This window comes from Schistocerca nitens, chromosome 5, assembly GCF_023898315.1.
Source record: "Schistocerca nitens isolate TAMUIC-IGC-003100 chromosome 5, iqSchNite1.1, whole genome shotgun sequence".
Classification (NCBI taxonomy): Eukaryota; Metazoa; Arthropoda; class Insecta; order Orthoptera; family Acrididae; genus Schistocerca; species Schistocerca nitens.
Genome location: NC_064618.1, coordinates 653378420 through 653392228, shown reverse-complemented (window position 1 = coordinate 653392228; position 13809 = coordinate 653378420). Strand labels below are relative to the sequence as shown.

The 13809-nt window shown below is 39.9% G+C and overlaps 1 protein-coding gene across 1 annotated transcript; it reads right to left on the bottom strand.

The window, feature by feature from the left end:
• Positions 1-8513: 8513 nt before the first annotated feature.
• Positions 8514-10555, bottom strand: LOC126260639 (uncharacterized). Its single transcript, XM_049957977.1, has 3 exons — positions 10423-10555; positions 8670-9183; positions 8514-8595 (listed from the first exon to the last, which is right to left on the bottom strand). Exons 1-3 carry the CDS (start codon positions 10553-10555, stop codon positions 8514-8516), a joined length of 729 nt encoding a protein of 242 aa, XP_049813934.1.
• Between the last annotated feature and the right edge of the window lie 3254 nt (positions 10556-13809).

Below are 13809 nucleotides of genomic sequence, written 5' to 3'. Positions count from 1 at the left end.
GCCAATTGTTGCCGTGTGGGTACGAGCGAATAAACAGAATATTTTGATGTATAGTGTAATAATGTCTGATTTTTGCGTTGCTCTTTTCTCGCCAAAGCGTTAAAATCTCTTTTAGTGTTTCATCTTTCTGCTGTTCTCTCTCTATGTCCTGCAATGCTGATGATATAAAGTTTTCGAAAGCTACTTGTTTGATATACATAATACTATGGTTGTTGTAGCAGAAGGTATTTTCTTTCTCTAGTCGTTTATGCTGAATAGATCTCGATAGTGCGTCGGCAACAATATTCTGCGTGCCTGGAATGTTTACAAAAGTAAAGTCGAACTCTTGTAGATATAATTTCTAACGGCTTAATCTATCATGCATAAGTTTTCCTGATAATAAAAACTGGATTGCTCGGTGATCGGTATATACTGTGGTGTGTCTTCTATATAGATAATGACGGAATCTCTTAAATACCCATACTACACATAGCGTCTCTAATTCTGTTACAGAGTAATTGCGCTCTGCTGGAGAAAGTATCCTGCTTTGCAAACGCACTACGTTTAACGATTGTCTTACCGTCCTCCTCTACTTCCTGGAAAATATGTACTCCTAGTGCTTTAGTTGAACTATCTGTTGCAATGGAAAAGTTTTGTGTTGGGTCAGGATGCGATAACAAAGGTGCCCTTAGTAAAGCTTCTTTCAAATTCTCGAATTCAGCTTCAGCTTCATTCCATGACCAAATTGTGTTTTTACTTGCGAGTTGGTATAGCAAGGGTGTGTATAATGCTTTATAATGAATGAATTTTCTAAAATAATTAATAAGGCCGAAAAAGCTCCGAAGTTCCTTCTTATCTGTTGGCACGTCGATATCTTTCCATGCTTGCAATTTGTCGGAGTCTGTTTGTGAAATGATATGACCTAGAAATTTTATTGAGGCTTTTCCAAATTCAGATTTACGGAGGTTTATAGTTATACCAGTTTGCTCGAATGTATTCAGTAATTGTTGAAGGGTGTGGTTGTGCTGTTCCCAGTTTTCTGCTGCGATTAGAATGTCATCTGCATATGTAGTAATTTTGTTTTTAAGATCCTGTGGGAGAATTGTATTCATGCCTCGTATAAAGGCTGCAGACGAAATCGTTAGTCCAATCGGAAGTTTACAAAATTGGTAACATTCACCAAAGCAAAGGAATGCCGTATACTTTCGGCAATTTAGATGCAACTGGATTTGCCCAAATCATGATTTGAGATCGAGGGTGGTATATATAGAGGTACCATGAAACTTTTGCAGTAACTCTTCAAACGTCTGTGGTCCGTCAGTTTCTGTAATGATTATTTTATAACCTCACGTGAATCTATAAGTAAACGGAGTGATCCATCCTTCTTTTCAACGATGTGTAATGGATTTATATATTGGCTTGCTGCTGGTTCCATTATACCCTAATCAATCATTGCTCGTAACTCCCGTATATATGCGGGATTGGATAGTGTTTTGCTTTGAAAGTCTCGTGTGGTTTCACTTGAAATTCGTACATAAATCCTGTCATCGTTCCTGGAACATTGTTAAAAACTGTTTTATGTTGCACAAGAATATTTTCTAATTCTGTGCGTTCTGTGTCGTCTTTTGCTATGCTGTCTCCAACCTTGCGTGTAACTGTCTCTAATACATTACACTCCTGTTCCTCTGCCATGTCATTATTATATGTATTCGTGTATAGCGTGAGATAACAATCGTTATCTTTAGAATCTGCAATAATCTCGATCCTGTGCATATTTTGTTCTTCTGAGGATACTTTTTTTTTAAATCTCACTACCACTTCACAGTCTTCCTTCTGTAATGTTAGGTATGACGATTTAAAGTCAATCTTTGCGTCGTACTGTACGAGAAAATTCATTCCTAATATTATATCAGTTGTTAAATGTGGGACTATCCAACAATTGCTGTGGAAAGTTTGCCCTGCAAAAACAAACGTTTATTGTGTCTGTCTTTTGACATCAATGATTTTTCCAGGAAATGCTCCCTTAACTTTAGTTTTGTGCAATGGGAATACTGGATAATCATTATCGCTATTGCATCTGTTAAATGTGTCTTCGTTAATTACGCACATTGGTGAGCCTGAATCAATTATTGCTAAAATATTTTGTGACTTTAACTTTATCTGGATTATTGGGTGGCATATAGTTTTCTGCATGATCGGTTTTTCTTGTAACAATGTGTCTCGCACGTCGTCGAATGTAATGGCGTTCTCTATCGTTATCTTTTCTCTGTCCTTATCCATAGTGTCGTCATTTAGAGATTCATCACAGGCTATCTCTAGTCATAAATGTTCTGGCATTTCATTTTCTGTTGGAGAGTGTTGTTTGTTGTGCATTGTTTGAATTTATATGAAAATTATCATTGTAGAATTCCTTTGCCGTCGGTGTTCGTTTTCTCTCCTTCTGTCGTCATAATTGTGGTTATGCGGCGAGGCACACGTGTTTCTCTGAAAAGGCTGTCTTTGTTCGTTTTGTGTATTTTGCGGCTGACCCATGTAATTGTTTGCACCCGTCGCATTTTCTTGGCGATGAGTCATGTGAAAGTTTGACCGGTTCGGCATTTCCTGTCGTATATGTGTCGTGTTATTTTGATGGCTTTGTTGTTGCCTTGAATTGTAATGTACATTGTTATTATACTGCTGTTCATTGAATCCCTGTGTGTATTTTCGACTAAAGTTTTCATTTTCGCTGCGAAAGCGTTTATTATGATTGTTATTGCCAAATCGTGTTTGCTCAAAATTATTATTGTTTGTCTGGTTTGCATTATTTCGTGAAAAGTTCTTATTAACAAACGCATAATCTGCCTGGTGTACCTCTAGCAATTGCAGGATGTCTCTAAATGCGTACACGCAGTCCTTTTGCTGGCCTGTTAATAATGACACTTTCAATGATCTGGGGAGTTTTGAAATACACAACTGTATTCATGCGGATTGACTGTATGGCTCATTGAGGTATTGGTTTTGTTCAACCATACACTCGAAAAATTGTGTGATTGTTGGGAAAGTAGAATTCTCGAAATTTGGTAGACTAATTAGCAGATCTTTAATGCTACTCTGTGTGGTATCTGACGAATATGCTGCTAGAAATGCTTCCTGGAATGCTTCTAGTGAAAAACAACTGTCTAGCAAGTGGTCGCATTCTTCTCGCTGGTTCCCCTTCAAGAAAACTAATAATAAATTCTAGCTTATGTTGAATTGGCCATGATGGTGGGAGTGCCGCATTGAATTGTTGGATCCAGTCCAGTGGATGTATTTGCGTCCTGTCGTTTTTAAATGTTTTAAACTTTCTCACTGAAAGGAAATGCTTGTGGTCGAAACCGTCATGTCTTTGTGTGTAATCATTTTCGTAATGTTGTGAATATGAATTTGTGTGTCTTTCTGCCTGGTTAAGATCTCTTACTCTCTGAAGTCTACCGACATTATATGTATTGTGCATCTGAGGCATGTCGTAATGGTGTGTGTTCTGTTGGAATTGATTGTGTGCAGTTGTTTCTTGTGTGTCAGCTATCCTTTGCTGTAAAGAATTGATTTTTAAATGTAACAAATTATTACGTGATTCTAGGTCTGCGATTTTTTGTTGCAGATTTGTAATTTGCGTATCTTTACTATTAGAAATCTGTTGAACTGAGACTGGTGTAGTGTCATCTGATTTACTGTCAGTGGTAGTATCTAACAGGTCTATTCTTGTAGTGAGTTCGTTGATCTTTTCTGTCAATTCGTTTCGTAATTTACGATTACTTTTGGTTACTTTCTTAAAATCCGCTTTCAAATTTTCTGAGTTTTGATTGATTTCTGTGTGTTCCATTCTGTCAGTTAGTGTCAGAACTTCTTCTGTTAATTTATCCCTAATATTCTGGATTTCAGTGTCTGTAGAAATTTTCGCCTCAATTGTGTGTGACTGGATTTCCGTGATCCTCTCTTGTATTTGAATATTTGTCTCCTTAACCGTTTCGATTTCTTCCGAAATCGAGTGCATGTAATTGTCCACGTAAGTTTTTCCCTGAGCAAACACTTTCTTTTTGTCGTCCTGTCGCTGTTTATTAATTGTTTGTAATAGTTCTTTTCGTTCTTTATCCTGCGATCGCACAAGTTTGCGGTGACGTATCAAACAGTTTTCTGTGTGATTGTTAAAACGTTCATCAATGTGAGCGTATTGTTTACAAAAGTTCTCTGTCATTGTTTCTCGTATCCTAACCGCGAATGCTTCTTTTTATCTGTTATTTCTTGAATGTTGGCGTGTAATTCTTAGTTTGATTTTTCAGCGACTGCTTGAATTTCTACTTTGATTTCGTGTTTTAGATTTGCTGATTCTTGCGCCCTTCTGTTAAACTTTTCATTCATGTCTTGTCTCATTTGTAGCAAAAATGCCATTATAGGATCCGTTTCGGATTGACTTCTGTGTGTATTTGTATTCGTTGTTACGTTTTGTACATCTGTGTTCATTTGAACATCCTCAGACGATTGTAATCGTGTCACCTCTTCAGTGGTTTCGGAATTTTTGTCAATAAAACTGTGATATCTGCTACGCAGATTGTGTATTTGTGTACCGTTTGAATCTGTTTCGGCACGTAATGGACTCACACTGTTTGACTGCATTATAGTGGTTTCGTTACTGAAACTATTATGTCTGCTACGCGTAATTTGTGGCTGTGGAGCGTCTGTTGTATTTAAAAACAAATTATTTTGCACTAATGTCTCATTATCAGTTGACATTTCTGAAGTTGATTGTTCGTCAAAAGATTCCATATTATCACTGCTCTCGAATGTCTGTTCACCTAATGTTTCACTACCGCGTTTTTCACACGTATTATTTCTGTCTATTCCTGAAAAGAATTTCTCGTCACTATTTTCTACACTTTTATCGCTTTGAGAACGAGTAATTATTCTGCGGGACATTGTCTATAATTAACACACGCAACAAAATATACCACTGTTCAAAGCGGATTTAAGACTGAACAAACACTTTTCAACGCAGAATCAATAGAGGAAACAGAATTGCCGATGGGCTGTGAATTAAAGGTATACAGTTTAGTATAAGTGTTGCGCCACTTACACTAGCTTATTCATACAATGGTCAGAGTCAGTATATTAATTTTCACGGTAGATTCACTAAAGTGTCTTAGCGATTGGATGTCACCAACTGAAACCTTCCCGTCGTCTCCTCTATATCTCTTCTGTTATTGGTAACCGTCCCTTTTACAATAACCTATGTAACCTTTCCTTATGATTTCTATCTCTTGCTTAATAATAACAAATGAAATCTTCCCTTTGAAATTTATTCTCTTTCTCTATCTTCGCATACAAATTTAATTGATGCTTATTAAAAGTGATTTTCTGATTATTTCGACGAAACATAGAATTTGTCGTGGTCGTGGCCCTCAGTCTTTATCTGCAATAACCCAAAACTGTTCCTTAACCTTTCTCACTGTTACTGGATCGCCATCTGACTGCTACATCGAATTGCGACATGAATATACTTACTCTGGTTTACTATACTCTATTAGCTGCTGGTGGGCTTTCATAGCAAGTGGCTGTATTTATTACCAAAGCAAACGTCATTCTTTAATAGCAAAGCAGACGTTATTCTTTAATAGCAAAGCTCACGTTATTCTATAATTAATTTGACTGAAATTACGTAATTCATAGTTAAACTTTTTCTTGACAACAATAAAATTTTTGCAAAGTTTTATGTTGATGGTTTTTGCGATGGATCATAATTAGAAATGCAATATTGCTGGCAAAAATTAATTATATTCTGAATGAAATGATTTTAAAAACGTTTAAATGGGATTTACTTTTTACAATAATCTTACAACTAGCAATGCGCAAACATACCTTCAGTAGTTTTGAGTTTCTCAAAAAATTAATTCAATAATATTAGTTCCTCTTATTATAATAGTTAGCTGATGTCTCTGTACATCCGTTTATGATCTCCTGTAAAACATAGCTAGTCGCTGGCAGGCACACCGCTCCTCTCAACCTCTCGCTTCAGGCCTGCTACCGACTCGCTTCACTTCTCGCTTACTACTGACATCCTACGAACGCTAAAGTGCGGTCTCTCCTGCCAACAATGCTTTCTGGTGCAGACAATCCCTGCTACCATTACAAACTGTATCAATGCTCGGTCTTTCCCGCTCTTTTCTTAAAATATATCCGTACGCGGTTTCTCCCGCCCTTTTTAAAATTATATGAATTTGCGGTCTCTCTCGTCAACAATACTTTGGTGCAGACATTCGCTACTACCACAATTATTTCCCACATGACAAATATTAATTATTCCTACTTAATCCTATTAATAAAATATAAACATCTTTCATAAATTGTGATTTGACAATAAACAATAGAAATATACACGTCTTACAAAGTTTACTTACACCTGAAGAATGAAGCTTGTTTCTCTGTGGTACTTTGTAGGTCTGAACTGAGTTGCACTTCTATTATTTGAAGAAGAGAATTGAACAAGCCTTCTTGTACATGCACATGAAGGAAGAACAACAATGACAAGTAAAATCCCTTCTTAGTTCTGAAACGGAAAATATTTCTTCTTCGTGTTTTATAACGTTGTCCATGTTAACACATAGAATTAGAAGTCATTTATGAAAGTAACACAATCTTGGTCCCATTCTAGAATGAAGACGGGGAAAAACGAAGTCTTAATGTTGACTTTTTTTAGGAAAAGTTGAGGAAATGTTACTGAGATTTCTAGTAAGTCATAAATATTTCCTTCACTATGATTTTTTATCTTACCCCAATTATTTCAAATACAAGTTTCAGAATGCTGACGTATTATATCTTGTGATTCACATACTTGCAAATTTTGTGACGTTTCCTTTGTATATACGTTTCTTGAAACGTTTGGTGGTCTCAGGTCCAGTTTTTTTTATTACATAGCTCATGTATTTTCCAAATTTCCCAGCAAGCACTATTGCTTCTTTTTCTCCGGAAAGTATCCTGTATACGGTCTGCACAGCATGGATGATGTAATGTTCGCATCTGGAGGTCTTGTACTGAATGTTATTTGCTCTCTGACCCACTCAAATTATTTATGTTCCCTATACATGCCGGGTGATCAAAAAGTCAGTATAAATTTGAAAACTTAATAAACCACGGAATAATGTATATAGAGAGGTAAAAATTGACACACATGCTTGGAATGACATGGGGTTTTATTAGAACAAAAAAAAAAAAAACAACAACAACAAAGTGTTGCTAGACGCGTGAAAGATCTCTTGCGTGCGTCGTTTGGTGATGATCGTGTGCTCAGCCGCCGCTTCCGTCATGCTTGGCCTCCCAGGTCCCCAGACGTCAATCCGTGCAATTATTGGCTTTGGGGTTACCTGAAGTCGCAAGTGTATCGTGATCGACCGACATCTCTAGGGAAGCTGAAAGACAACATCCGACGCCAATGCCTCACCATAACTCCGGACATGCTTTAAGCCGGCCGCAAGATGAGACGCAGGTCCGTGACGTGACGCAGGGTGGCTCACGCCAAATTTCTCACGGCGGCGTGAGTCACGGCGACAATCACCGCAAGTTGGATCGCAGTTTCAATACGCAGTTTGCTGCGGAACTTCGGCTCTGGCAGAGATGGCGACTACTTCTGCTATGTTAATAGATTTAAGTTCAGAATCGGATTCCGATTCTGAGTTCGAATTCGAAACAGTGTGTTACATCGCTTTGATGAAACAAAAAGCAGAAAAAAGTGCATACATGAAAAGAAGACTAAGTCATGGGGAATTCGCTTTAACTAAGGAATTTGATGATGAAAAATTCACGAACTATTTTAGATTAAATCGTGATCAATTCCAAGAAGTGCATGGTCTCATCAAGAATGAAATTGACAGAGAGGGATGCAACGCTACAAGGCCGATTGGAACCGAGGAGAAACTAGCTGTGTTTTTAAGGTAAGCTATTATGATTAACCTATATCTATATCTCTATAGTGCGTTTAAAATTACTTGCGACGTTTGACGGATTCTTTGTCGCCCCGTGCTGCCGCTACACCAGCTGATGCTAACCACGCCGCAACAACGGCGGTTCCTTTGAAGTAACAATGTGAGTTATGCGGACCACGCCGCCACAGTGGCGGATCCTTTGAAGCAACAATGTTTCCTAAGACCGACAACCCCTCCACTCGCTCAACGCCGACCTGTCAAAAGTCGCAAGTAATTTTAAACGCACTATAAAATTAAAAATTTGAGTTGGTTTGTGTATAGCCATTAATGTGCGAAACACTTTATTGAATGAACGCTTTATTGAATAAACATAAATAATATTGAAATGGCCAAAATGTTCTGTAATAGCACATAAATTCACTCTGTACATCAAATGTGAATAGCAAAGTTTTTACTAAAAATCAGTTTTCAGAGAAATTATTAATAAATGTGAGCAAATTGCTTTGTTGAAACTCACAATTATCTTCTGTTGTAAGCGAGGGACTGTTGGATTGTAAGGACTGGGATGGAGTTGAACTAGTGTAGGATGGACTGAGGGTTTGGTTACTGTACGGTGATGATGGCCGCTGAACTGTGTTGGACTGTGGAGATCTCACGGGAATGTTCAGCAACGAGGCCTCCATTTCTGTAACCACACGGAAAATGTCATTTCTGACGACATACTGAGATGACGGTGGCATGCGTCTGGTCATCTGGTACATTGACATGAAGAAGTGGTACAGAGGATCACTTGGAGCACTCGTTTGTGCCAACAGATTTCTTCTTTCCTCTGATCTCGATTTTCTTCGTTCTTCATGTTGTTCAATGCTTCGTTTGAGTAATCCAGCAATAGTGTCTTTCTTAATTTTTTTTGCTGATGTCGGTTCTTCTGGCGGGGGTGAAATTTCAGGAAGTGCCCGTGACTGAAGATCGTCCCGAGCACTTGTGATTCCCTGCTGCATGTTCAGTGATTCCTCACCCTCGTCGACTACATCAGTTGGACTATCAGTGGCAAAAGTTTGTGGTGTTGTTTCACTATCGTCATTGCATTCGATAAGGTTCCCCTCTCGTGCTTTATTGGCCATATATGGTTGTAGAAAACCCATCTGCTTTTGAAATTTCCATTCTTTAACCGATTCAGCCGGTGCCCCACTTTTCATGGATTTTTGCTGTCTTCTGAGAGCATCTCTCAGCGAATGTCTCAATTTCTCCCACAACGCCTTCGCTTCAACACCTGCAACAACCGCGTCAAATGAGAATTTCGCTATGTCAATTATTCACTTTTTAATTACAAACGTAAAAAAATACAGCTACAAATTTATCATTCCTTTTTTAATTTTTTTCTTTTACGTTCTAGGTATTTGGCGACAGGAAACACATACAGAACTATTGCTTACAGCTACAGAATGGGAGAACGAACGGTCTCTAACATCGTATCAGAAGTATCTCAAGCTGTATGGAAAGTAATGCAACCAATATTTATGCCAGAACCCACAAAAGAACAGTGGGAATCAATCGCAGCTGGTTTCCAACGAAGATGGCAATTCCCACACTGTATAGGCGCCATCGATGGGAAACATGTAGTAATAAGAAAACCTCGTAAAACTGGATCCTCCTATTTCAATTATAAACACACTTTCTCCATCGTGCTAATGGCTACCGTAGACTACGAGTATAAATTCACTACAGTTGATGTTGGGTCACAAGGGAGGTTCAGTGATGGAAGCGTTTTCAACACAAGCGTTTTGGCGAAAAGAATGGTGAAACGCACTTTACAGCTTCCGTCACCTGCAGCACTACCACAAATACAGGAGGCAATCCCTTTCGTATTTGTAGGAGATGAGGCGTTCCCTTTATGTGAGCATTTGATGCGGCCTTATCCTAAACGAAGCGTCACTGACAATTATGAAAACAAAGTGTTCAACTATAGACTGTCAAGAGCACGCCAAACGGTAGAGTGCGCTTTTGGTATACTTGCTTCGCGTTTTCGAGTTTTTCGAGTACCATTTGAAATTAAAGTAGAAAGTGTTATCAGTGTTGTCAAAGCAGCTTGTGTGTTGCACAACTATTTAATTACTTCTAAAGCTGAAATATGTGGAGACGACACTATGGAAGATATGCCAGAGGATCAAATGCGACCATTATTACAATCAAATGTAACACGATGTTCACAGAAAGCTTTCACAATTCGACAGAACTTCACTACATACTTCAACACTACAGGAATGGTTCCTTGGCAAAGGGAAAGTGTTTTTAAAGGAAAGTACTGAGAAACTAAGAATATCTATACAGTTACAGTGCTACGACATAATGTTTCAAATATATAAATAAATATATAAATTAATTCATAACATTTATGTCATCCTTCTATTTTGTGAAACAATACCTTGGTACATGTTAATTGTAGTAAAAGTCTTTGTGATGGGCTCTATGTTCATGTAAAATGTTAACAATGAATTACAATGCAACTTACCACTTCGTATGTCCGTTTCCTTGGCCACTTCCTCCCACTTCTCAGCTTTCAGCTTCGTTTTCAAATAATCTTCATGGCTTGTATCATACAGTACTTTGCGAACACGTACGGCTTCAATTAGCTTCTCCTCCATTCCGAACTACGAAACGCTGAACGCGAACAGCCAGAATCACCGTGAGCCTCGCAGGAAACTGCGTACAGGAAACTGCGCTCCGCAGGGTCACCACGCGCAGGAACTGCGCCACGTCACGCTGCGCTCTAACGTGCGCTGCCCCATTCAACTGTGTGGTTCGCAGAAACTCACCGTGAGCCACCCTGCGTCACGTCACGGACCTGCGTCTCATCTTGCGGCCGGCCTTTTACAGTGCTGTTCACAACATTATTCCTCGACTACAGCTATTGTTGAGGAATGGTGGACATATTGAGCATTTCCTGTAAAGAACATCATCTTTGCTTTGTCTTACTTTGTATCGCTAATTATTGCTATTCTGATCAGATGAAGTGCCATCTGTCGGACATTTTTTGAACGTTTGTATTTTTTGGTTCTAATAAAACCCCATGTCATTCCAAGCATTTGTGTCAATTTGTACCTCTCTATCTACATTATTCCGTGATTTATTCAGTTTTCAAATTTATACTGACTTTTTGATCACCCGGTATATATCTGTGTATAATTGTGTTGCCGGCCGGTGTGGCCGAGCGGTTCTAGGCGCTTCAGTCTGGAACCGCGCGACCGCTACGGTCGCAGGTTCGAATCCTGCCTCAGCATTGGATGTGTGTGATGTCCTTAGGTTAGTTAGGTTTAAGTAGTTCCAAGTTCTAGGGGACTGATGACCTCAGACGTTAAGTCCCATAGCGCTCAGAGCCATTTGAACCAATTATAATTGTGTTAAATAGAGTGCAACCTTGGCAAAGTTTCGTTTGACTCAGTCAGATTTCCTAGAGTCGTTTGCTTGTTCGTTCGTTAGTGATCATTGAATCATCGAGACGCCTATATATTCATTACATTTGCACATATCTCTGCCCATACAAATCGCTGATCTTATCTTCTTCAACCTGTTATTCTCTTGTCACCCCTGTTACTACCTGTTAATTATTCTTGTAGGTATTTAACTTTGTCCACCATTTGTACAGTGCCGTTTAGTGGTGCTGTTGTCATATTCGAGGCGATCCTCAGTCCCACGTGGCTTTAATTATTCCCCACACTTCCGCTGATCACACTAAGAAAGACCTTAAAGAGGACAAGCTCTATATCGGACCGGCATCGGTTCTCGAAACGAGCAAGTATCGGGGAAGAAAAATTAGCGGGCCATCATTTCAGTTTGCCTTGATGAAGGATTCTTTTGGGATGCACTTAAGATGACCAGCTGACACCACTCCCCACACAGTGCAGGTCAGAGTCCATGTGCTGGCGTTTGCCTCCAATCCGCGGTAGCAAGTGACCCCTGCTGCGGCCAACCAGCACAGCCCACTATTCCATCCTGCCGTCACACCTGTGTTTGCTCTGTCCTGCGGATCCCCTCTGCCGATTTTCCGATACCGCCCGTCCCGTGAGTGGTCGGATGCGGGCGCGCTCAGTTTGATGGGTACACAGTGAGAGGCAGGGGCTGTACTGTTCTGCAAAAGACTCTTAGCTCTCTGCTCCTGTCTCTACTACACCCCACATGCGATTCAGTTACAGCGATAAATAGCTACTAATTGGAAAAGAAATAGCCCACAGTATTTCTTGTTTAGAAACAACAAGAAAACTACACTAACAGTAGACACAAAATACATTGATGAGCCAGAATATGATGACCACTGGCCAACACGAGGTTAAATCACACTTGGTGGCATTGCGGGCACTTGACCCGGTGTGAAAAGGGTATAAGTAAATGGGGAAATCCACAGACATAAGCGACTATGACGAAGGGCAGTTTATTGAAGCAAGACGACTGTGAACAAGAATCTCGGATATGGCGAAGCTAATTAGCTGTTCCCGTGCTACTGTCATGAACATGCGTGGAAAGTGGGTGAAGGAGGGTGAAACCACGACTAGGTGACAAGGTGTCGGTCGTCCATTCGTCAACACGGAACGTGGTGGTCGGAGGCTTACCCGCTTGGTAAATTACCGTTGGAGGCGATCTACAGCAGGCCTGACGACAGAGTACAGTGGTCGTGCAAGCATGAGGGCTTCGAAGCAAACCATTCAGCACCCATTGCTGAATATGAGATTCCATAGCAGATGAACCCTACACATTCCACATTGACACAACGACATCGCCAATTTACGATTGCAGAGGTTACGGGATCATCGAGACAGGACTGTGGATCGATGAAAACGAGTCACCTGGTCGAGTGAATTATCTTTCTTTCTACATGAGGTCAATGACCGTATCTGAATACGCCATCATACAGACGAAAGACTACTGAAAACTCCCATGCTGTCAGTGGATGTAGGCTGTGAGGACAGTATTGGGACTTGTGGCAGTAATCGAAGGCATCATGTCAGCTGTGTATGATGCGAACATTTTTAAGAACCACTTGCATTTCTTCATGCCTGATGTATTTACCAGCGGCGCTGGCCACTTCCAGCAGGATACCTGTCCGTGTCACAAGGTCAGACCGTACTACAGTAGTTCCAGGAGCTGACGGCGATTTATTTGCAACGAATCTGATATGAATCCGATTGACTCCCGTCTGGTACGCTATCAGGGGCCAGCCGTATGCCCACTCACCAAAGCCGTGCAATTTGCGGGAAATGCGTGATCTACGCGTAAACATCGGCTGTCACGTATCTCCAGGAACTGGCAGTGACTTGTCGAACTCATGCCGCGTAGAACTGTTGTTGCATTGTGTGCCAAATATGAACGAAACTGGTTTTAAGCAGGTGACCTTTACGTATTGCTTCAGCAGTGTACGACGACCAGAAAGTAAAAGAGGTAGTCAGTGTTAATTTTAGTAAACAAATTCAGTTGCGATTAGCTTACAACGAACCTGATGCAGCGAGTAAATATATTTTTTGCGAAGTGATCACAGGAGATGAAAGAATGCGAAAAATCAGGCTTATGTTTCTTACTTTCATTCCATAAAACTATGTAGGATATCATATTTGCCGTAACTCATCAGGCTAAGCTATAATATTGTGAGGACCAAACTGTGTAACACACTTTATATTTACATTCGCGCGCCTACTATTAGCCGGTTTGGCACTCACAATATTATAGCTTACCTTGGTGAGTTACCCCAAATACACTACTGGCCATTAAAATTGATACACAAAGAAGAGTTGCAGATGATAAACGGGTATTCATTGGACAAATATATTATACTAGAACTGACATGTGATTACATTTTCTCCCAGTTTGGGTGCATAGATCCTGAGAAATCAGTACCCGGAACAACCAC

Bases quoted from the DNA above. Each gene is read 5' to 3' on its own strand.
- LOC126260639 (XM_049957977.1), bottom strand. From the start codon at position 10,555: ATGGAGGAGAAGCTAATTGAAGCCGTACGTGTTCGCAAAGTACTGTAT. The intron at 9,184-10,422 runs GTAAGTTGCATT...CGGTTGTTGCAG, and splicing joins GGAAACGGACATACGAAGTG to GTGTTGAAGCGAAGGCGTTG. The intron at 8,596-8,669 runs GTACCAGATGAC...GTGTGGTTACAG, and splicing joins TACCACTTCTTCATGTCAAT to AAATGGAGGCCTCGTTGCTG.